Source organism: Nuphar pumila, chromosome 3 (assembly GCF_984573655.1).
Source record: "Nuphar pumila chromosome 3, dmNupPumi1.hap1.1, whole genome shotgun sequence".
Taxonomy (NCBI): Eukaryota; Viridiplantae; Streptophyta; class Magnoliopsida; order Nymphaeales; family Nymphaeaceae; genus Nuphar; species Nuphar pumila.
Window position 1 is genome coordinate 117,130,559 of NC_143251.1, and position 22,691 is coordinate 117,153,249.

General features: G+C 42.8%; 2 protein-coding genes across 2 annotated transcripts in view; one reads left to right on the forward strand and one right to left on the reverse strand.

Annotated features, from left to right (window-relative positions):
* Nucleotides 1-4,005: 4,005 nt before the first annotated feature.
* Nucleotides 4,006-6,854, forward strand: LOC149843418 (DCD domain-containing protein NRP-like). The gene is made up of 5 exons (XM_089999781.1): nt 4,006-5,051; nt 5,623-5,723; nt 6,138-6,221; nt 6,364-6,474; nt 6,562-6,854. The coding sequence occupies exons 1-5, from the start codon at nt 4,427-4,429 to the stop codon at nt 6,604-6,606; spliced, it is 966 nt and encodes a 321-aa protein (XP_089855907.1). The 5' UTR covers nt 4,006-4,426; the 3' UTR covers nt 6,607-6,854.
* A 1,694-nt stretch (nt 6,855-8,548) lies between these two features.
* Nucleotides 8,549-22,691, reverse strand: part of LOC149843419 (soluble starch synthase 1, chloroplastic/amyloplastic-like) — a 43,078-nt gene continuing 28,935 nt past the window's right edge. Inside the window, exons 11-15 of the mRNA XM_089999783.1 lie at nt 20,638-20,762; nt 20,325-20,433; nt 20,175-20,230; nt 9,693-9,732; nt 8,549-9,352 (exon numbers count right to left, since the gene is read on the reverse strand). Coding sequence (XP_089855909.1) covers nt 9,194-9,352; nt 9,693-9,732; nt 20,175-20,230; nt 20,325-20,433; nt 20,638-20,762 — 489 coding nt within the window. The 3' untranslated portion in view covers nt 8,549-9,193. The remainder of the gene's footprint in view (nt 9,353-9,692; nt 9,733-20,174; nt 20,231-20,324; nt 20,434-20,637; nt 20,763-22,691) is intronic.

Below are 22,691 nucleotides of genomic sequence, written 5' to 3' on the forward strand. Positions count from 1 at the left end.
TTGTTCTTTTCTCTTAAATCTAATTGTACAGATGTGGTCCACATGCTTAGTTTTATAAGGACCAGCTCTTGAATCATCCGGTTATGATGCATGAACAAAATTTAAGGCTTTAAACCAATGATAATGACGGCATTCCTTCTTTAATGATTGAGTTTTTCATCAATCAAACTTTATATATTGAATTTTTATCATTCATTTAGTGAACAACATATTTTTGAATTATGAATTTTTGATGTTTAGATCAAGGTTGTTAAATGCGATGAGGCGAAGCGAGGCGTTGAGCTGCGCTTCGCCTCTGAGGCGTACGCCTCAGGTACTGAGGCGTATGCCTCTCACAACGTGAGACTCTCAAGCAAGGTTGTAAATGCGATGAGGCGAAGCGAGGCGTTGAGCCTGCGCTTCACCTCTGAGGCATACGCCTCAAGTACTGAGGCGTACGCCTCTCACAACACTGGTTTAGATGTATTTTTGAAAGCACTAGAAATCAACGACCCACAATACTTTATACTTTATATTGTCTAAAGTTTTAAGTGCATTGTGAGCTACCAATTTTTCGCATTATAAAAAACATGCATATATGTAGTAAAGTCTTCACTTAAAGCATATTTCTTACTAAATAAAAATTATAAAGAACAAATATATAAAGTCCGATAGATGAGATGTTCAAGCATTGGCAACGGGGAGTCGTTTAATCATCGTTGGTTGTAGATTTTGGACCTTCTTTTGGTTGGGCAATCCCCCTTCCCTAGTTAGGGTTCTCTTTTTCTTTTTTTATGACAAAGTTCTTCACGGAAAAGTAATCTCCGGGTGAGATCAACGACACTCGAGCCCTTAATGGAGCCAGTGAATGTAACAAAGGGGTCAGCACCTTCTCCCTTGGCTACCACTCCGAGGTGTGTAGATAGGATTCTCGTATGCATGAATATGGTCCACAATCCATTCATGTTTCCCCATGCATTGGCATGAAGGTTAATGGTTGGGACTTTTTGATGCCTAAATCTCTCTCTTTGATAAGTCCACTTTTAATTGTGGTAGTTGGCCTGCCAGTGGGGCTGACACTGGATCGGATATCTGACCCACTAGGGTGAACCCGAGCCTGCCCAGATAACATGTGGCCAGGTACGGGTTCTGGTTTTCTCAGGCTGAGAAAACAAAATCCTGAATTTAACCCCTCGAGTTCAATCTTTCTGTGCGGAAAGAGAAGCCCCAGTTTTGTTTTGTCACTGTAGGCCCCACCAAAATGCACGTCCGTCGATGCCTTTCTTCGAAAAGTGCCCACTTTCCGTGTCAAGCAAACGGACCCGTATAGTGTATTGAGTGTTTGAAAATTTCTTAATGATTTATATAAAATACTCAGGTCGGATCCAGTCAGATGTCCTGAAAAAATTACACTGCAAAGATGACCCGTCTGTTATTTGGACCAGGTTTGGCTCAACCAGAAAAATCTTTTTTGGCAAATTTATGCCCATACTAGCAAATTCCTTTTCAGGCTTGTTCAGTTACCCAACATGGATCCAAACCTTTGATAGATGATATGTTTGGACTGAATCCAAATCCAAATCCAAATAAAAAATAAAAGTAACCATAATTGAGAGTGTCATAAGCTGGCTTGCATTATTTTACATGTAAATTTTAGACCAAATAACGGTAGGGAGCTAATTTGTTTCGTCTCTGCACAGGGTTTTTGAATTCATATATGGATCCAAATCTGAGACCAAATTCAGTCCTAGAAGATCCTAGGCTAGGAATTCAAGTGGGTTGGTCCAATTCTGTCACTTGACGGGTTCTGACCCATGATATCTGAATCGATTGCATTTGGGGGTACAGAACTGTAAGTAAGACTGTAAACAGGTAAACAGATAACGTTGGATCCGGGTCAGAATCAGGTCTTTTTCTTTTCGTTTCTTTTTGTATATAAGAATGAAGGCTTAGTTATGGTGTGAATCAGGAACCTTTGATGAGATGCTAAAAGGGAACAATCTCAGGCCAATCATGGCCCTTACAATATCCGACCCGTTTGCACCCTACCTGTTAGTTTGCAATTGGTTATGAGCCACATATCCAAACCATTTAGGTGCCTAACTTCCTATTATTTCACCAGGAAAACGAGACAAGAACCAGGAGTTCAACACACCGGATCAGGTTATCCCTTCTAAAGCTATGAAATTAATAAAATACACCAATACAGATTATCAACAAGGTCCATCATTTATTCCTTGGTCCATACCCGAAAAAATGGATAAATAAAGTAAAATACATTTATATCCGCCGACTGACATGAGTGTCATCTAGTGATGGAACTGAAACCGATCCGGACTTGTTCTACCCGGTATGGATCCAACTTCATATTTTTGGGTGGGCCCATATCCAGAGAAAATAGATCAGCTTCAGTCTTAATCAAACTCACTATGAGCACTCCCAAACAGGTGGGTTCACAGATGCCACGTGGCAGAAACCCATGTGGTTGGTCAGCCATATTTTATATTAAGTAGGAGCCTTGCCTTCGTAGCTAAGGCAAGTTGATGCTCCTTTATTAGATAAAAATCTTTTAAAATATTCAATAAAAGAATTATTTGTGTTGACATAATTGTACAATACCAAAATTATATTAATAAAATAATTATTTATGTTGATATAAATGTAGAATACCAAAATTAGCCCTAGACAACGATGACTTGGTCCAAATCGAATCTTTTGACTGTTCAAAAGTTTACATCAACACTAGGGTAGTAAACTGGTTGGATCCAATACACTTGGATCTGGACCCATCAAGGAAAATCCAAGTTATCTGGATAAGGTTTTCAGGTCCACTTCCTTAGGATCCTACATTTTTTACGAGGAGATAACCCTATCCAAATATATTAAATTCTAACTCAGACCCGAACAAAGACATTTTCATGTAGAGTTCAGTTTTGAGCAGGCCAACCCCTTCTCTATTTTGCCTAAAAATTCAAGCCCTTCTACCGGATCCATAGCAAGCTGATATAGATCTGAATCCGGTTTTAATAGCTTCATCTAGGGGTGGCAATCGTGTCGGGTTGGCGGGTTGACCCGACGGGTTGGCGGGTCAGCATACCTCAACCCGAACCCGACCCGTTTATTAAACGGGTCGGCTGTGGCAAACACAAACCCGGCCCGTTTAATAAACGGGTAACCCGACACGACCCGCCAACCCATTTAAAAAATGGGTTGGGTCGGGTAAACGGGTTCTCAAGTTGGCGGGTCGGGTTGACCCACCCGCCTAACCCGTTTATTAAACGGGTTGGCGGGTTGGCATACCCCTAACACGAACCCAACCCGTTTAATAAACGGGTTAGGCGGGTCAACCCGTTTATTAAGCGGGTTTGTTTTTTTCAAACCCGAACCCGCCTAAGAGGCGGGTTGGCGGGTCGTGTCAGGTTTTGCCACCCCTAGCTTCATCCATATTTCTATAAGATCATGTGCCAAATTCGGATCCGAATGGTCAATACCCAAGAATTTGCTAGGTTCGAGGCTGCTCCGTGTCTTGGTGACAAAGACCGCATAACCATGTAACCAGCCAATCCAGGAAGCTTACGATGACCTGGTCCACACTTGTAGACCCATCTAGACCCGAACAAACTAATTATCCAAACCTTTCGGACTGCGATTTACTTGATCACTAAACCTACCAGAAATAATGGACACACTTTTACGGTCGGAAACCGCCCACGCATATATCGCAGATAACCGCCGTCCATCATGAAGATCGGGCGGTCGACAGCACCTAGCCAAGTAAGCACGGACGTCTGCAGCGAAGGGGGTAAGCTAGGCATTTTAGAAAACTGACGAGGGTATAACTTTATTATCAAAGCTTCTAGAAAGCGTGCCGTGCACCTTCGTCGAAGCGCGGTGCGTCATTTTCCCACCCTTTATTCTTTGCGAAAACGCGTTTCAGCCTTCTCTCTCTCTCTCTTTCACTCAGCGTAGTACACTACGGCGCTGCTCTCGTTGTTTATAAAATCCCTTTCTTCTTCGTCCTTCCTCGCCTTCACACCTTCCCCTTTCCCCCTCTCTCTCTCTCTCTGAGGTGTTTTTTTGGCCGGAATATTGAAGATAGCTGGTAGGAATTTTTGAGCCGTACGGCGAGGAATTAGCGTTTTCGTTTTCTGTTTGGGTGTTTGAGGGGTTTGGTGATTGTCTGGTAGAGAATTGAGGGTTGATTGTTGCTCTGGATTTCGATCTTTGAACTTTTTTTTGGTCTGACGGAGTTGAGAGGTTTCTAGGATTTTTTTGGGGTCAGATCTACCTATAGTTTACACCGTAATTCTGCCTCTTTTGACGTTTTTCTGCGCGGACAAAGTTGTGTTTTCGGGTGCGATTTTCTGGAAAAACCGGGATTTTTTTGTGTTTAATCGAATCAGGAGGAGATCCCCTGTTTGGGAATTAGGGAATTCAGGTGGAAGAGATGGACAGCCAGCAATCCTTCTGGCAATTCAGCGACAAACTCCGGGTCGAATTGTCCGGAAACAGTGGCGGAGCGACGGACGATTTCTCGAGCAACAGGTGGGCGTTCAATTCCAATTCCTACCTCGACGGCTTCTCGAACCTCTCGATCGGGGATAACATCTGGGCAAGATCAAACGATCGGGTGAACGATAAATGGGGGAACGATCGGGTGAACGATAAATGGGGGAACGAGAAGGCGGAGATCCAGAGGAACGTGGACGTCAAGGGGAAGGCGAAGCAGAAGGGCAGTTCGGATGTGAACAACTTCAACGATGGGTGGAAGTGGGGTGGATCGAACGCCACCATAGGAAGGAGCTCCGTGAACGGGAGGGTGGCAGAGAACCCAAAGGTGAACAAGCATAACTACAACGGGAACGGGAACAAACAGAATAACAACAACAACAACAACGGCGTTGGTGGAAAGAACGGGAAGGGGGGAAACGGGGGGAACACGAATGCCGTCGACAAGAGGTTCAAGACGCTCCCTCCCTCCGAGTCTCTGCCTCGGAACGAGCCGCTTGGAGGGTATATCTTCGTCTGTAACAACGACACCATGGAGGACGATCTTCGTCGGCAACTGTTTGGTACTCTCTCTCTCTCTCTCTCATACATATTCCAGAAAAAGGATTTGTTTGATTTAGAATAGGTGTGGGAAATCCCACCCACATATACTGCACGTTTAGTTTGTGGAATTGTATGGAATACCGTGGAATCCAGTAGTTGGTATTGAAAAAGCCAAAGTTTTCTTTGGATGGCTTTCAATTGTAGGATTCCAACAGGCGGTGGCATCTACAAAAGAAAAACATTTATCCATCTTTTGTGTTTGGCTGTCAATTCAACTACCATACTTTTACTTGTTTTGTGAACTCTTTCTTGATTCTCCTTTTTCCTGCCTTCGCAATTACATGAGAACCGAACGATGGTTGTTTTGATTTGGAATGAATCAATTCACCCTCACAAACTGTGATAACTGATAAGGTGTTTAGAAAACGGCATGTGGTTTACTCGGGCTAAAATCAGTTTTAGTTCCCTCTGTGTTGAACAAAAATGACTGAATTGTTGGTATCAAGATTCAATAAAAGCCCGTCTGACTTCCACAGGCATGATGGCTTCCCTTCTTCATTCTAATTATGCTTAATTTTAATGCTTTTACAGGTTTGCCGCAAAGATACCGGGACTCTGTTAGATCCATAACACCGGGATTACCTTTGTTCTTGTACAACTATTCTACCCATCAGCTGCATGGCGTGTTCGAGGTATGCTCTCGCCTCTTTTCCCTTCTTCTCGTGGATTTAAAACACAAGATCAGTCGGGGAGGCCCATGTCAGTAGTTGGTGGTCGCCATTAAGTTCATCAAAGCTTCAACTTTCCCCTTGTCCATGGATGAATTTAGCCTACTTAGCGAGTTTTGAATAGCACTCGCCTACAAAATGCTAATCTAGTGTAAAGGTGATTAAAATGGAAAGCTCGTGCATGAGCTTCTTGGCTCATTTCTATTGAATATGGTGGTGAAACTGTTGAAAATTTGAGCATCATAATAAGATGAAAAAAGATCCATGTGTGATCAATATATAGCTGCTAGTCTTGAGCCCCATACATGGGGCTTCATGGTTCTCGCCAATCATTACTTCTACACCAGCACATAATCATGAAATTTCCTCTGTGATCAGGCTGCGAGTTTCGGAGGTACGAACATCGATCCCACAGCTTGGGAGGATAAGAAGTGTCCTGGAGAGTCCCGGTTTCCAGCTCAGGTAGTTGTCTCTGAATAAATGAGAGTTGCTAGTGCCTTTGTGGACATATATAATATGTTGTTCCTTGTGATCTTTTCTGCTCGGTTCTCTATCATGGCGTCTTCTTCTTCTTCTAACCATGCACATTGTTTGATGAGATTAGGTGAGAGTTGTTACGAGGAAGGTGTGCCCACCTCTACAGGAGGACTCATTCAGGCCCGTTCTTCATCACTATGATGGTCCCAAGTTCCGGCTTCAGCTCAGTATACCCGAGGCAAGCTCTCTCTCTCTCTCTCTCTCTCTCTCTCTCTCTCTCTCTCTCTGGCTGATATCTGACTAATCTATGTTTTTGTTTCCACAGGCACTGGCGCTCTTAGATATCTTTGAGGAGAAAAACAATGCTTAGGACTCGCTCATATTTAATGGCAATGCAATATGACACACCTACAACGGTTTTTGCCAATAAGATGATAAAAGTGTTTATTCTCCATTGATACGGAGATATGGAAAGTCGGCCACTAAAAGGCTATAGTATGACATACCACATGGATATGTAATATGTTCAAGTAGACATATAGAACATAATACGCCATGTATACTTTAGTACTATTATGGACAATATGATATCCAATCGGAGATGCATGTTTCTCTCTCTCTCTCTCTCTCTCTCTCTCTCTCTCTCTCTCTCTCTCTCTGCTGTGGTACATTGATGCTTTAGTTCGTCCATCAGGGTGTATGCTTATTTTTTTAACTTTCATTTTTAGCTTGCCTGACAATAAGGATCACCTTGTTGCATTGTGAACTGTCCACGAGAACATGACTTAGATGGAAGTATGGGTGACTGCTTCCAAACATCAAAACTGGGTACAGCCTTTGTTTGATTTATGGACGGTCTAAGACTCCAAGTGTTGAATGCTTTGTATAGTGGGGTATACGCGCAAAAAAAAAACAAGTAAACAACTAGAAACTGGAATCACAGGGTTTGAGTAGCTAACAAGGCCAGGCTTCAGGGGAGGATAGGAAAAAGAGAAAAAAGGAAGAATTGTGTTATTACAAATCTGTTTAGGCTTGTAAAAGCGACAGAATAGTTGACATTTGAATGAGCAATCTTTGAAAATAGGACGAAAAGGGATTTGGTAATGAGATGAAAGTAACATCAACCAAACAAGGATCTTTAAATAATATTTTTTATCCAAATTGGTTCGCTGTCAATTTCATAACCAAAGAGATGCCATAAAAAACAGCCCTAACAGTTGGATAAATATATCTCTACGCGTATTACTACTTAGCATGACATAAAGGATGACGCCCACACAAGGCTTAGTGTTTAAACAAACTCCAAAGTCTTGCAGCCAACGCCCACCAATAGGTACCTTATTACTTCTTTACCAACTCGTAAGATGAGCTGTCTTTGATGGTTACACCAATATAATCAAGACCTATAACCAAGCTATCCTACATAAGACTTCCACATCACGGCTGAAGCTAACAAGATACCATGTTTTAGGTTTGTAGTTGGGGGTAGGAATGAGGATATGGTTTGCAGTCCGGTCAAACCACTTTGGATAGTTGATTGGGAGAAAGGCCTTTAGGTATTCTATGAAATTGAGGGGGTTTCTTTACACCTTTAAATTTGCATTTAATCTCTCCAATGCTTGCTTGAAACATAACAGTCCGCAAAGGCCTTCCTAGAGGGGGAAGCACGCTTCCAAAGTGGGAAGTAAGACACTTTTTACTTTTTAAGAGCGAGAAGTATGGTGGAAACTTGTTTCACATTTGTGGGAAGTGTGCTTCCCACTGGCTTTTCTCTCATATCTCGTATTCTTTTTGTTCACTTTTTTTTTGTGTTTTTCATATTGATTTTTTTTTCCTCACTTCACTCATTTTTTCCTCATTTCAAACATTTCCTTTTTTGTTTCTCACAGTTCCACACTTGCTTTCAGCGCAAATCGCCTCAAGCTTCATACTATTTTTTACACTTGCTTCCTCACTTCTACTTCACATATTGCTTCGCGCATCCATTTCGCTTTCTGGTAACTATGGTTTGAACTTTGAAGGCTTCAATTGCCAGCATTTTCTAATTAGGGATGGCAGTGGACCGGGGGAAAACAAGGCCCCACCCCGCCTTGCCCTGTTTGGACCGGGATGGAGGTCATGAAACGGGGATGAAGGTTAAAATCAAAACCCGTGCGGAGATGAAAGCGGGCATGGACTTATGCTTTTTCCCACCCCGCCCTGTCCCCAATCCCTGTTAGTAAAATAACTAAAATACCTTTAAGGATGATAGTGGACCGAGGAGAAACAGGGTCCCGCCCCATTTGGACCGGGGATGGAGGCGGAGATGGAGGTTAAAATCAAAACCCGTGCGGGATGGAGGGCAGAATTTTGAGACGGTGGGGGTGGAGACCTTGTCCCCAGCCTCAGCCCCGGTCCACAGCCATCCCTATTTCTAATAATGTGTAAAACTTTTCTGTTGGGAACCATGATATACAATGGTGTGGCAATTGTTTAAACATTAACATGTGCACGTATGACAATGCACTTGGTGCACAAGAGCGTGCGCACACAAACACATATGAGAGGGGGGGGGGGGGGGGGGCACTCACAAAAGCATTATGTTACAAATATGATGATCATCCAGTCACCAAATAAGCAAAGGAAAAACAAGAAATTCATATTAAGCTAATATGTTGATCATCCAGTCACCACATAAACAAAGGAAAACCAAGAAATTCATATTAAGTTAATCTGTTGAGTTGCAATAATGAAATAAGAAAATGAAAAACTTAAAGGAATAGGGCAGAAAAAATGCAACAAAAAACTTTAAGAGAAAAAAGGAAAAGAAAATGTAGTTACACTATACGGAATCCTTTTATTCATCTATAAACTCAACAAATCAATGAAATAAATTAATCAAAGGGTTAACATATTGAATAGAAAACAAAACAAACAAAAACGGACAGAATTTCACTGGTCTCATTGAACTCCATGATTCAGCGAACATAAGGTGGGTCCAACATGGCCCACTCGAAAATTTGTTCATACTGAGAAGCAGCATTGTGCCATGTAGAATCTCTTTCCATTCCTCTCTTCATCAATCCTTCCCAAGAAGTCTTATAATCTCTATATGTCTGTATAGCAACCCTCAAGGTCTGTTCCAAACAAAAATATTTGATCAGTAAACACAAAAGGTTCTAAGATCTATAGGCTTTGGGAACTGCTGAGAATAGATTCACTCGGCAGATCAACCAAGTTCAGAATCAGTTTTTACTAGAATGCAATCAGGTCAACTTAGACAAGCCAGTCTTGGCTCATGCCAGATCCCATCATCATTAGATGGAATTGGTCTAAAAGTCAACTGCATCAAATTTGCTGAGTCCACAAATTTCAAGCCTACAACCACTGACACTTCGACACCAAATGAAGGTAGCCTAATCTGATGATGCTTTAGATGTTCTGGTAAAGAAAATTTCTGATCATTTGCTGACTTACCCCCAACATAGCCTCCTTGGACAATGGAGAAAAGCTCCACCTGTTCAACAGAAACAATGTGAGCATTAAAGTTCACAACAGAGTATATGTGCTAGGATATGTTAATGTACTAATCATCTCTATATGGATGTTTCAGCTATTTGAACACTATTTAGGAGTAAGTTCTGAGAATCAGGAAATCTTGTGGACAGAACAAATGATGTCATTGTAAGCTTTTAATTGATGAATCTTTAGCAGGAAAGTGTAACAAAGTATTATTCAAAGCAAGGGTCTTAATCAAGTCAGATCTGCATCTTTGACTAGAGAATAGTCGCTTGATTCTGCAAACAATCTCAAGTCTCCCTCGAGGCAGCCACATCAGTTGAAACTTTAACTTGAGATCAATTAAGGAGACAACTGAACCAAGCAAGCACCACAGTCTTTAGAAAGCACAAGACTTGAACTTTGATAAGAACTTTTATCAGTCACGAGTCTAGGTCTTCATGGGAGTGTTCCAGAAACTAAGGAAAAATGAAGTGAAAGATTTCCCAAGTTGTTTGGTGAATCCAAGATAAGGTCCTTTTTCTAATAGCCAAGCTGCGGGATAGCCCCTTGCAGGACTTGAACCTGAGAGCACTCGGTTGTTAGTCTGACCTTGCGAACCGGGTTCATGCTGAGGAAGAAAGAAGATGAGAGGAAGATGAGGATGCTGCAAAACCCCAAAACGACAATGCCTCAGATGTATGGGTTCTCTTCTATTATATTAACAACTTACCTTTTAAGAGTACATGTCCATTTACAGCAATACCCCATATTTCTAAAAGCCTACTATACAAGATAAGGGATAAATATAGGAAACATAAAATAAATCAGTACATAACACATCCCAGTTTTGGATCCAGATCATAGATCCAAACCGAATCATGTCTCAACAGCCTCCCTCAAGTTGTGCATGGTTAAAACCATTGACAACTTGCTCTTTAAAAACTAGACACGCTGTTTACTCAAACTTTTTGTGAATAAATCAGCCACCTGCTCTTTTGTCCCCAATAAACTTAGCCTCAATCTCTCCATTCTCAATTTTGCTTCGAATGAAATGTTGATCTATTTTAATATGCTTTGTTCTACCATGAAAAATGGGATTAAGCGAAATCTTAATAGCACTCTGATTATCGCAAAATAGTACAAAACATAACATCTTCTGATTTAATCACTAAGCAAGTATCTAACCCATGTTATTTTTGAAGATGTAACGCCCCGAAATTTCTTAACTTGACAAGTAAAGTTTCCTGAGAAAATTCCCAGAAAGTTTGAACTCTGTTGTTCTGAAAACCCTTCAAAAAGTATCTTTCTATTTTGGAAATCAAGTTTTGCAAATCCCAAGCACGTTAGCTCGACAATCCAAACATGACCACGGCAAAAAATAACAGACAACTGAAAAGAGTACTAAATTCTTAATAAAAAGTCACTGTACAAGGAAAATCAACAGGAGGCCCAGCCCCCAGTGAAAACAAAAAAACCCAAAACTCAAAACCCTGCAACGATAGCCAGAAGTCTGGAAGGAAAAGTATAGCCTCGAGCCACGTCGCATGCACCGTTGACTGCATGTCGTCGCTACTCATCACCTGCCTATAAAATGGGTCAGTCTCGCGAAAAACTAGGAGTGCAAAAAGAACAAGAACAACTAGCAGGTAAAGCAGTTAAGCAAACTACAACAACAATAATAAGAAAAAAAAATACTGCACAGGGAACTCACCAGTATGCTAGCATGTAATACCACAAGTATGCAAAAACAACAGCTGAAGGGTGAGCATGCTTAATTTAGTTATCATTTGTTAACCGGCCATGTGGGTACGTACATGGCACACGAGCCGAAACAGTCGAGACCAATCCGAGAGTTTATTATGCTATGTATTTTAAGATACCTCGGTTGACTGACTGAATCCTATCCTAAAAGGACAACCGGTGGTCGAGAGAGCAAGCCCCCAAAGGCCTAGTAGAGATGCATCCAACTTCTGCAGAAGTGTTAGGCTATCTAGTGCAGCCTCTTTCCCCTAACCTCCGATGACCGGGGAAGCCGAATATTTTGCCCGTAAATAGTCATTAATGGCATGTCCATCGGAGTTGGTACCCTTCGTCCTCTCTCTTAGCGAAGCTAGGTCGAATCGAGTGCGACGAAGGTTTCTTAATTGCCGCCTCATTCTTCATGCACTGTTCCATTAGACTCAAACGAGCATCTTGCCTGTGAAGGCGCCTAAGACCCTTTAGGTGTATTCTAAATCAGTATTATTGCACGATCGAGGCCTAATCTGCCTCGTAGTACTCATTGCACTGTGCCAACTATATTAGCGCTGCAATAGTACCAAAAACCAAACGTTTGCCCAAACTTAGGAAACAACAACCCTTCGTGCAACGAGGCTCTTGTCTCGAGTTAGGAAAACCAGTATCTCATTTCGTAACTGACTGTAGAGTTCGAACGTTGATACTTGCGCTCTTCCACTAGGCTAAGCTCTATTGTCGAACCCTGCCAATCCACGGCAAGGTTGAGACTACGACATTAAAAAAAAGAGTGACATATATATGTATGAAATAGCAGAAGCAACAACAAATGAAATCAACAGGGACCAGGATCGTGAAACCGCATCCTGGAAGTAAAAGACAAGAAAGGAAAGTGCAAAAAGAGAAGCCTTAGCACATATAGTGTGACGGCAACGAAAAATAAAGTGCAGAAAGAAAACGGGACCAAGATCGCGAAACCGCGTCCTGGAAGTAAAAGACAATAAAGAAAGATACACTAAAATGAAAGCCTTGGCACATATAGAACGACGACAACGATAAGTAAGATGCAGGAAAAGTAAAGTGCAGAAAAGGTAAAGTACAGGAAAAGACGAATATATATACTATACATAAATGTTTTAATTTATTAGTTAAGTCATTTGTTTTTAGCAGTTCATTGTTCATGTTCCTTTTTATGCAAACCCCTACCTAGAAGAAGTGTGAGGGTCTATATGCTTGCGAGCGTAAGTGATCACAGTCTCAGGCCACGTAGCACGAGAAGGCTCTGTGGTGCAACCTGCAATGCTAAAAAGGTCAATATGCCATAATACCACAAGGAACGGGTCCGGAAGACCTGCAGTGGTACCGTACCCCAAATACTAGGGTAGGCAGGGAGCTCAGCTCCCTGCACAAGAGGGACAGAGGCAGCAAGGCAGGGGAGGGAGCAGAGGCTCCTGCCAAACCCACCTCAATAGGAAACAGGGCAGGGGAGGCACAGCCTCCTGCTGAAAATGAAACAGGAAGAAAGCAGGGGGCTTCGCCCCCTGTTGAGAGGCCGAAGGAGGCAGGGGGAGCTTCGCCCCCTACCGGCAAAATACGGGAGGCAAGGGGGCAAAACCCCCTGCCGGGAAGCAATAGGAGAGCAGGGGGAGTTTCGCCCCCTGCTGGAAAGCACAAGGCAGGGGGGCAAAGCCCCTTGCCGAGGAACACAGGAAGGCAGGGGCCTCGCCCCCTTGCCAGAAAACGCAAGGCAGGGGGCAAAGCCCCCTGCCGAGAAACATAAGATGGCAAGGGCTCGCCCCTTGCCGGAAAACACAAGGCAGGGGGCGAAACCCCCTGCCAAAAAACATAAGAAGGCAGGGGCTCACCCCCTGCCGGAAAACATAGGAAGGCAGGGGCTCGCCCCCTGCCGAAAAACATAAGAAGGCAGGGGGTGAAACCCCCTTCTAGAAAACCTAAGAAGGCAGGGGACTCACCCCCTGCCGGAAAACTCAAGAAGGCAGGGAGCTCACCCCCTGACGAAAAACACAAGGTAGGGGGCTCGCCCCCTGCCGGGAAACACAAGGCAGGGGGGCGAAACCCCCTGCCGAAAAACACCAGAAGGCAGGGGGCTCGCCCCCTGGCGAAAAACACAAGGCAGGGGGGCGAAACCCCCCTGCCGAAAACCACCACCCCTCCTGTCGAGGCCGCAGGCGGAGGGGTTCGCTCCCCCCTCTCATGCAGGAAAACAGGAAGATGAGGGAGAGGGGGACTCACCTGGAGGTCACCGGCGGAGACAGACGGAGGCGGATAGCGGGTGTCGGCGACGGCGAGAAGGAGGGGGAGCCGGAGAAAGAGTGAAATCGGGGGAGCTGAGAGGGGGAGAAAAGGGGCATCGGGGAGAGGAGAGGTGACGGGGAGGGGAAAGCATTCGATGATTATCCCTCCTCCTCCTTGCTCCATTTATAAGCAGCAAAGGGGGCGGGCGCCGCTGGTTAGGCCCTTACGGCCTAACGATAGCCCTCCTCTATACGGGGCTCGGATCCGGATCTGACCCATGTCCGAAATAAATTTTTTTTTCCTCTGGGTTTTACAGAAGATGTTGCAGCCATCACCCTATACTCGGCCTTTGTACTGGAACATGCAAGTGCTTTTTATTTCTTACTACTACATGATACAAGATTTGCTCTAAGAAATACACTATATCCTAAAACAGATCTTCATTCATCTGGATCACCTGCCCAATCTGCATCTAAATAAGCCATTATAGTTATAGCATTATTTGTTTAATCTTTTTTCTTATAGCATAAATCATCACTAAGCATACCATTGAGATACCGAAGTATTCTCTTAACAGCCTCCACATGACTAGTTCTTGGAGAATACATGTATTATGACACTTGATTCACATCATATACAACATTAGGCCGTGTGAATGTAAGATATTAGAGGATACCTACAATACTTTTGTACTTGGTTGGATCATCAGACATATCCCCTTCATCACAACTAAGCTTTTGATTCAATGGACTAGGAGTCAGAAGAGGCTTACGATCCTTCATATCAGCCTTATTTAACAGATCAATGGTGTACTTGTGTTATGTCAGCAGCAATGTGTCCTTTCCTCTATCAACTTCAACTCCCAAAAAATATTTCAGCTTTCCCGGGTCTTTTATTTTGAACCTTCGACTTAAAACTTCTTTGATTTCTATAATATGCTTCTCAGAATTTCTTGCAACTATTATATCATCCACATAAATGAGTAAAACAGTTAACCAACCCTTACATTTATATACGAAGAGAAAATAATCAAGTTGTGACCTGATAAATTCATTTTTTTGAATCTCAAGGGAAAAACTCTCAAACCACGACATGAATGCTTGCTTAAGTCCATATATATATATACGAATGTATATATATAAGTATATGTATATATATATATATACATATTTTAACAGCCTTAGTCTCCTGTGGGTGATCAAATTCCATTACATATCCTAAAACCTAATGCCCCACTCTTTTCTTTCTCACCAAAAATATTTGGATGTGTTTGTTTTGTACACAAACTTGGCCCTGACCGTGATAAATTAACTGCTCAAGCTACAAAATGCATATTTATAGGTTATCCCAAAAATAAAAAGGGATATCGATGTTATGATCCTATTTCTCGCCGAGAGTATGTCAGTGCGGATGTATCTTTCTTGGAATCCACTCCATATTACTCCATTTCCGGTTCCCCGCTGCAGGTTGATTCAGCTGAGTCTTTTTCATTACCTATACCTCCTTTTCCTTTGGAATCTGTGCCCTCATTCCCGAACCAAACTTCATCCTCTTCCAGATTTAATAATCCTCCATTGGTATATGTGCGTAGAGCTCCACCTCCGCAAGAGCCTTCATCTTCTTCTTCTCCTGAGGTAGACAATAGTGATCTTCATGATGATGATAACAGGCCCATTGCTCTACGAAAGGGGACACGACAATGTACCTTATATCCCATATCTCATTTTGTCTCTGATGCCAGAATTGGAAATCATATGAAGTCTTTTATTTCAGCCTTATCTGCTGAAACTATTCCTCTGAACTATCAGCAGGCAGAGCTTGATAATCGCTGGAAGCTGGCTATGCAAGAAGAAATGGATGCTTTAATATCTCAGCATACATGGGATCTAGTTGATTCCCCAGCAGATGCTGATATTGTTGGGTGTAAATGGGTATATACAATAAAGTACAAATCTGATGGTTCTCTTGAAAGGTACAAGGCCAGATTAGTAGCCAAAGGGTATACTCAGACATATGGTGTTGATTTCTTTGAAACCTTTTCTCCTGTTGCACGGATGGGTACCATTCGTCTTGTTCTCTCAGTAGTTGTTCAACATGGTTGGAGCTTGTACCAATTAGATGTGAAAAATGCATTTCTATATGAGGATTTATCTGAGACCGTTTACATGCAACAACCTCCAGGATTCGAGGTTAAGGGGGAGTGTCAGAAGGTGTGTAGATTGAGAAAGGTGATTTATGGCTTGAAACGAAGTCCTCGTGCATGGTTTCAAAAGTTGTTTGAAGTGATGTCACGCTTTGGCTTTAATAGGTCAGCAGCTGATCATACACTATTTATAAAGAAAACTAGCTCTGGCATAGTTGTTATGGTGGTATATGTGGATGACATCATTCTTACAGGAGATGATGTGAAAGCTATTGAAGCCACAAAGGCTCATCTTCAAAAACACTTTGTTACAAAAGACCTTGGTTCACTCAGGTATTTTCTGGGTATAGAAGTTGCCAAGAGCCGTGAAGGGATGGTTTTGTCTCAACGGAAGTATGTTCTTGACTTATTAAAGGAAACGGGAATGTTGGGAGCTAAACCAGCAAATATTCCCATGGACCATAAAGTTCAGTTGTTTGAAGAAGGGTCAAAACCGGTTGATAGCAAAAGCTATCGCTCCCTAGTAGGGAAGCTACTGTATGTAACTGTGACCAGGCCGGATATTGCTTTAGCAGTAAGCAAAGTTAGCCAGTTTATGGACAAACCAACTAAGGTACACTGGAATGCAGCTATTATGATTCTCAGATATCTAAAATCTTCTCCTGGAAAGGGGTTATTGTTCAGGAAAGGTGGAACTCTGGAGATAGTGGCCTATTCTGATGCTGACTATGCAGGATCTGTAGTGGATAGAAAATCTACCACAGGATTCTGTGTGTTTCTGGGAGACAACTTGATTTCTTGGAGAAGTAAGAAACAAAATGTGGTTTCTAGGTCGAGTGCAGAATCAGAATATCGGGTTATGGCCCAAACAACTGCTGAATTGATGTGGGTTCGTATTGTTCTTCATGATCTTCAGGTGAAGGTTTTCTCTTCCATGACCATGATGTGCGATAACAAAGCTACAACATATATAGCGAACAATCCTGTATTTCATAAGAGAACAAAGCACATTGAGGTTGATTGCCACTATGTAAGGGATATGGTTCAAGCTGGTCATATCACTACCAAATATCTAAAGTCGGAAGACCAAGTTGCAGATATGTTTACAAAACCTCTTGCTAGACCAAATTTCTCAAAATGTTGTGACAAGCTGAGCATGATTGATATCTATGCTCCAGCTTGAGGGGGAGTGTTGAGAATAGGTGGTTTTAAGTGAAGTTTTTTCATATTAGATGCTATTTGAAATTATGTTTTCATAATGGGCTTAGTTGTAATTATTCTTTTAAGCCTCTCTCTATTTAACATAGAGAGAGGCCTTAATAATATGTTAATGAGTTTTCTCTCCCTGTGCAGCCGCCTCTCTCTCTCTCTCTCTCTCTACCTACCTAGGGTTCGGTGCATCTCTCAACAATACTTATGTTTCATAAAATATATCCAAGTGTACCAGAAAAAATTGTCAACCAAAATCACATAGAATCGACTTCAAGAAGAAGAAGAATTAGGAGTTGGGCCCTATACATCAGAGTGTGATTTCAAAGCTCTTTTATTGCTAGAAATAAACGGAAGTACATGATTCTTGGACACTCGGCAACTATGACAAACATGACTCAAATTCTTGACTCTCACTAGAAAAAGAAATTAGCTTACTGAAAATGAGCTTTCTAATGAAATCTTCATTACAATGCGCAAGGCGGCAATGCCAAAGACTAGAATTACTTGACATTGACTCATTAACAAAACATGATGACAAAGACTGACTCTTGGACTGCTGCAAGCATTTATTGACTCTAGCCACCGGATCTTCCTTGAAGATGTACATGTTTTCTTCCCTATACCCTTCAACATATATCCTCTTCATGTGAAGATCCTTCACATAAATAGAAAGAGTAAAAACAACACACGAGTTGGTATCATCAACTAACTTGAAAACAAACACTAGATTCTTTTTAATATTTGGAACAAGAAAGACATTAGACAACTAAAGACTAGAAGGAGACATAGGAATAGAAACCTTTTGAGTGAAAGTGATGGGATGTCGAGTACCATCTCCAGTAATGAATCTATTGTTTCCAAAATAAGGGATCAAATTTCAAAATTTACCTGCATTCCCAGTGATTTGATTGGTTGACCCTGAATCAACATATCAAACTCTTTGTTCATTTTGTTTCAAAGTAGGTCTTGCAAGCGCTGCCAACAAAAGTTGTTTATCTACTGGTACATGGGCTTCTGAACTCATTCGTGCCCATACCTATATATCTACTGATTTTTCTTGAATTTTAGCCTCCAAGTTGTATCTGGGATCTACCTTAAACCAACAATCTTTCTTTACATGACCTGGCTTCTTGTAGAGATAACATGTAGGAATTCTTCTACCCTGATTTGTTAGTGATGAAATATTTGGAAGTGGAAGGAGACCTCGGCCTCCCTGATTCCCAAATCATCCACGTCCTCTACCATACTGAGAATCAAATATCAATACACTATGGTTGTCGGCATTAGATGAATTACCTCTTGAACCTTCTGACATGTTCATTTAAAAAAAAAGCAACTTTGACCTTAATACTTCAAATTCTGGCAACTCAGGGAGACATGATAAAGTAGTGTCGACGTCATATTCTTGTCCCAATCCATTTAGTACTTGTTGCACTTTGTCCTTTTCTGAGACTACACATTCAATGGTTGCTAACTTATCTATGATATGCTTCATTTTGTTTAAATACTCCATTATGGACATGGACCCTTTCTTGAGATTTTGGAACTCTTTATTCAAAAACATGACCCTTGCTTCAGAAACTTGAGAATATGTTTGAACCAACTTATCCCAAAGTTCCATAGCAATGCAGTCATCGGATATGCTGATCAGAACTTTCTGAGACAAGGTAGACATAATGTATGCCACGAGTGCTTGATCGCACTTCATCCAAGAAACATATTCAGGATTGTGAACATGGGTAATTACAGCAACCCCTTTATCAACTTTCTTTTCCTACATAATAAATTCTAAGGGAGTCGCAACCGAGAGATCTTGGCTGCGAATGAATGGGATGATTTATCGTTTTCAGGTGAGGAAATTAGTATTGTTAAGTTTTTCAGAAACAAGCTGATTCAAAAAACTATCATAAAGAGATGAGAATACCGAAGAATCCATGTCGAATAAAGGTAGAAAGAGAGAAAAGGTATGAATACAAAGAAACGGGTGCCAAGAATGAAAAAAGGAATATAAGATTATAAATCTGATAACAGAAAACTATAAACCCAAACAATTTGAAATATGCAAACTGTCAGTTTTCTGCAGCTTTTTTTTTTTTGCTGCACATCAGAAAGAACGAAAAATCAGATTAACTTGAGCACCCAACTCAATATGAGTAAATAAAATGATCCAAGTACTTCTTCCCCCCCTTTTTTTTACTATTTAGAAGAGATGCATAACCCAAATCTGAAAGAGTAAGTCAGAATATTTTTCTTCACGTGAATATAACTTTCACAGATCTGAAAATGAGATCCAGATCTGGAAACATATTTTCAAGCTAGAAACAAGAAAACAAGATTGATTTAGGGTTAAAGAATAAACCCAAAGAACAATAGCAGTAGGAATAGAAAAAAGGAGACAGGAAAGAAGGAAAATCAAGATATACGCAGTGAAGAGAAGGAGAAAGGGGTTGATAAGAAATATTGGCAGCCAAGGTTTCAATCTTACCTTGATGATCAGTTTTAATATCAGACCAGCTCTGATACCATGTGAACCGGGTTTATGCTGAGGAAGAAAGAAGATGAGAGGAAGAAGAGGATGCTGCAAAACCCCAAAACGCCAGAGCCTCAGACGTATGGGTTCTATTCTATTATATTAACAACTTACCATTTAAGAGTACATGCCCATTTACAGCAATACCCCATATTTCTAAAAGCCTACTATACAAGATAAGGGGTAAATATAAGAAACATAAAATACAACAGCACATGAGATAAACATAAAATAAATCAGTACGTAATGCATCCCAGTTCTGGATCCGGTATAGATCTGGATCCAGATCATGGATCCAAACCAAATCACACCTCAACAGACCTAAGCACCCAGCTATCTCATTACCCCAATCCAAGATAAGATTTTTGTCACCTTTAAAGCATGCAAAAGAAAAACAGGTTTGGTCTTCCAGCATTTGTTCAAAGGTTTTTCTTTTTCCAAGATTCTCCAAAGCTCAAAAGAAAATGCAGATAAACTAGGTCCATCCAATTGAAGCAAAAAGAAATTTACCCAAGCAACATGAATCATGGATGAAACAATAATAGAGTTACTCAAAAAATAGTTCTAGGAAGAAAAAACACACCCAGTGCCACAACCTTCACCATCATCAGCAAAAGGATCAAAGTTCTCCACTGTATCCTGCATTGTGTAACCAGAAGAAGCAGAAAAACTCAAACTACTTAAGCAAGCTACATAACACACCAGAGCCACTCAACCACTTCCTTCAACTTACCCTCAAACCTCCTGTGCAGTGTACTACTGGAACAGTTCCATATCTCATTGCATACAGCTGGTTCAGACCACAAGGCTCAAACCTTGATGGCATCAATAATATATCACAGCTGTAAATTTGAAATATAATGATAAGATATAACAAAATTGGGATGATTTATGTGATAACCTCATGCATAGAAGATCAAAGTCCAAAAAAAGGAATCAAACGAGTCAAATAAATGTTCTAGAGACAGATTTAGCTCCCAAACAGTCTCAGGTGCCAGAACCCATGGTTTTATTTCTGAAACTTTGAAGACAAATTAGGAATTTACCCAGCAGTGATCCTGTGAGAAACAGCAACACAAAATCCAACCCAACCCCGGAACTTGTCTCTGTAGGTGGATTCAGTTATTTTCATCCACTCTTCAGTGCCTGGGTCCCCTGATCCAAGCATAACCTGGCATAAATAAGAAGTTAAGATGAAAAGGGCTTAGAATACAATGGAAAAGAAACAAGGATACTTGATCAAAGTAGACGTAGGACAGGATGATTCTTTATGAAATGTTCTTCCAGTTTTCATATCTCAGTACTACCTATCAGAAGATGCAGCAAAGAGGAAGGACGGTACAGGCCCAAAACAATTCATGAAAAAGAAAAGAAGACATACTGCAACTTATGGAAGAGGCAATTAGCTATTGGCATTTATTGTTTCAGGGAAATTTGGTAATCTGTTTTAAGGAGACATGAAATCTGAGAGAAATGAAGCCATATAAGAGAGTCAATGCATGATATAGAAATCATCAGGATCATCCACCATACATCTCAGAGATGGAGACTGACCAACATAATACATATTAGTGGTTGTGAACCAAATACATATAACTGCTGTAAAACCCCAAATAAAAAAAAATTTGTTGGACCCGGGCCGGGTCGGGTCCAGACCCGACCCGGGCCCCTTTTTTTATTAGGGTTTTAAAAACCCGAGTTTTCGGGCGCCGCAAACCCCCCCTTCGCTTCCGGGCAAGATAGGGAAACCCATCGAGGGTTTCCCCATTCGGGTGCCCCCCCTGCGCCTTTAAGAGAGAGGTTGGAGGGCGAGGGGAGTCACGCCTCCCTCTCGCAGCCCTCGCCCCCCCCTCCGCGCCGGTCTCCTCCCTGCTGCGCACGTCGCCGACGCCGGCCACCGCTCCCAGGTACGCCATCCTCCCTCTTCTCTTCTCCTCCCTCTTCTCTTCCTCACCCCCCTCTCTGTCACCTCGTCGGGAGGCCGGCAGGCGGCGCACGGCCCCTGCCGCCCCCTCCCGCCTCTCCGGTAATCATCGGAGGGTCGACAGGTGGCCTGCAAGGCCCCTGTCGTCCCCTCTTCCCTCTGGAGGTGCGCCGGAGTGCCGGCAGGGGACCAATGGCCCCTGCGACACTCCCTCACCTCTGGGGGTGATAGGGAATCCGACAAGAGGTCGGCTGCCCCCTGTCACCCCCATCCTGAACTCTCTCTCTGGCAGGGGTTAGCCCCAGCCGCCTCACGATCTCCGGTAGGCAGGGGCAATGCCCCTGCCGTTTTCTATTTCCCGGCGGCAGGGGCTTTCCCCTGCCGCCTCTTGGCCTCTAGGAGGGCAGGGAATACCCCCCCCCCCCTGCTGCTCTTGACCCTCGGCACGCAGGGGGCCAGACACCCCTGCGGCTCCATGATTTTTGCCAGGCAGGGGTCGAGACCCCTGCCATTCGTAGGTGTTTCTGGCAGGGGCCGAGGCCCCTGCCGTCCCTTAATTCTTCAGGCAGGGGCTGGGGCCCTGCCATTCCCCACTTTTTCGGTAGGCAGGGGCTGGGGCCCCTGCCATTTCCCCATCCTCGTCAGGAAAGGGCCAAGGCCCTTACCATTCTTTTTGTGGCAGGCAGGGGCCGAGACCCCTGTCATTTCGTATTCACTGTGCAGGGGGTCGTGACCCTGCCACTTTGGCTGTTCTGGAAAGGGCTCAGCCCCTGCCACTTTCATTTTTGCAGGCAGGAGCTCAGCCCCTGCCACCTAACCGGTTCTGGCAGGGGCTCAGCCCCTGCCACTTGGCTGTTGCGGGCAGGGGCTCAGCCTCTGCCACTTGATTGTTCTGGCAGAGGCTCAGCCCTGCCACTTTAGCATTCTGGTGCCACATTTATTTTGCCGGCAGGGGCTCAGCCCCTGCCGCTTCTTTGCGATTGGCAGGGGCTGACCCCCCCCTGCCGCCTTGGTGTTTTTGACAGAGGGCTCAGTCCTGTCACCCCACGGCTGTCTGCAGGCAAGGGCTCGCTCTTGTCGTTTTTCTGATTTCGGCCAGCAGGGGCACACCCCTGCTGCCTCTCTCTTTTCCTGTAGGCAGGCTTGTTTTCTTCTATTTTCTCCGCATAATAATTA

Coding starts and splice junctions, on each gene's coding strand:
- LOC149843418 (XM_089999781.1), top strand. CDS start 4,427: ATGGACAGCCAGCAATCCTTCTGGCAATTCAGCGACAAACTCCGGGTC. Junction 6,222..6,363: donor AGTCCCGGTTTCCAGCTCAG/GTAGTTGTCTCT, acceptor TGATGAGATTAG/GTGAGAGTTGTTACGAGGAA. Junction 6,475..6,561: donor TTCAGCTCAGTATACCCGAG/GCAAGCTCTCTC, acceptor TTGTTTCCACAG/GCACTGGCGCTCTTAGATAT.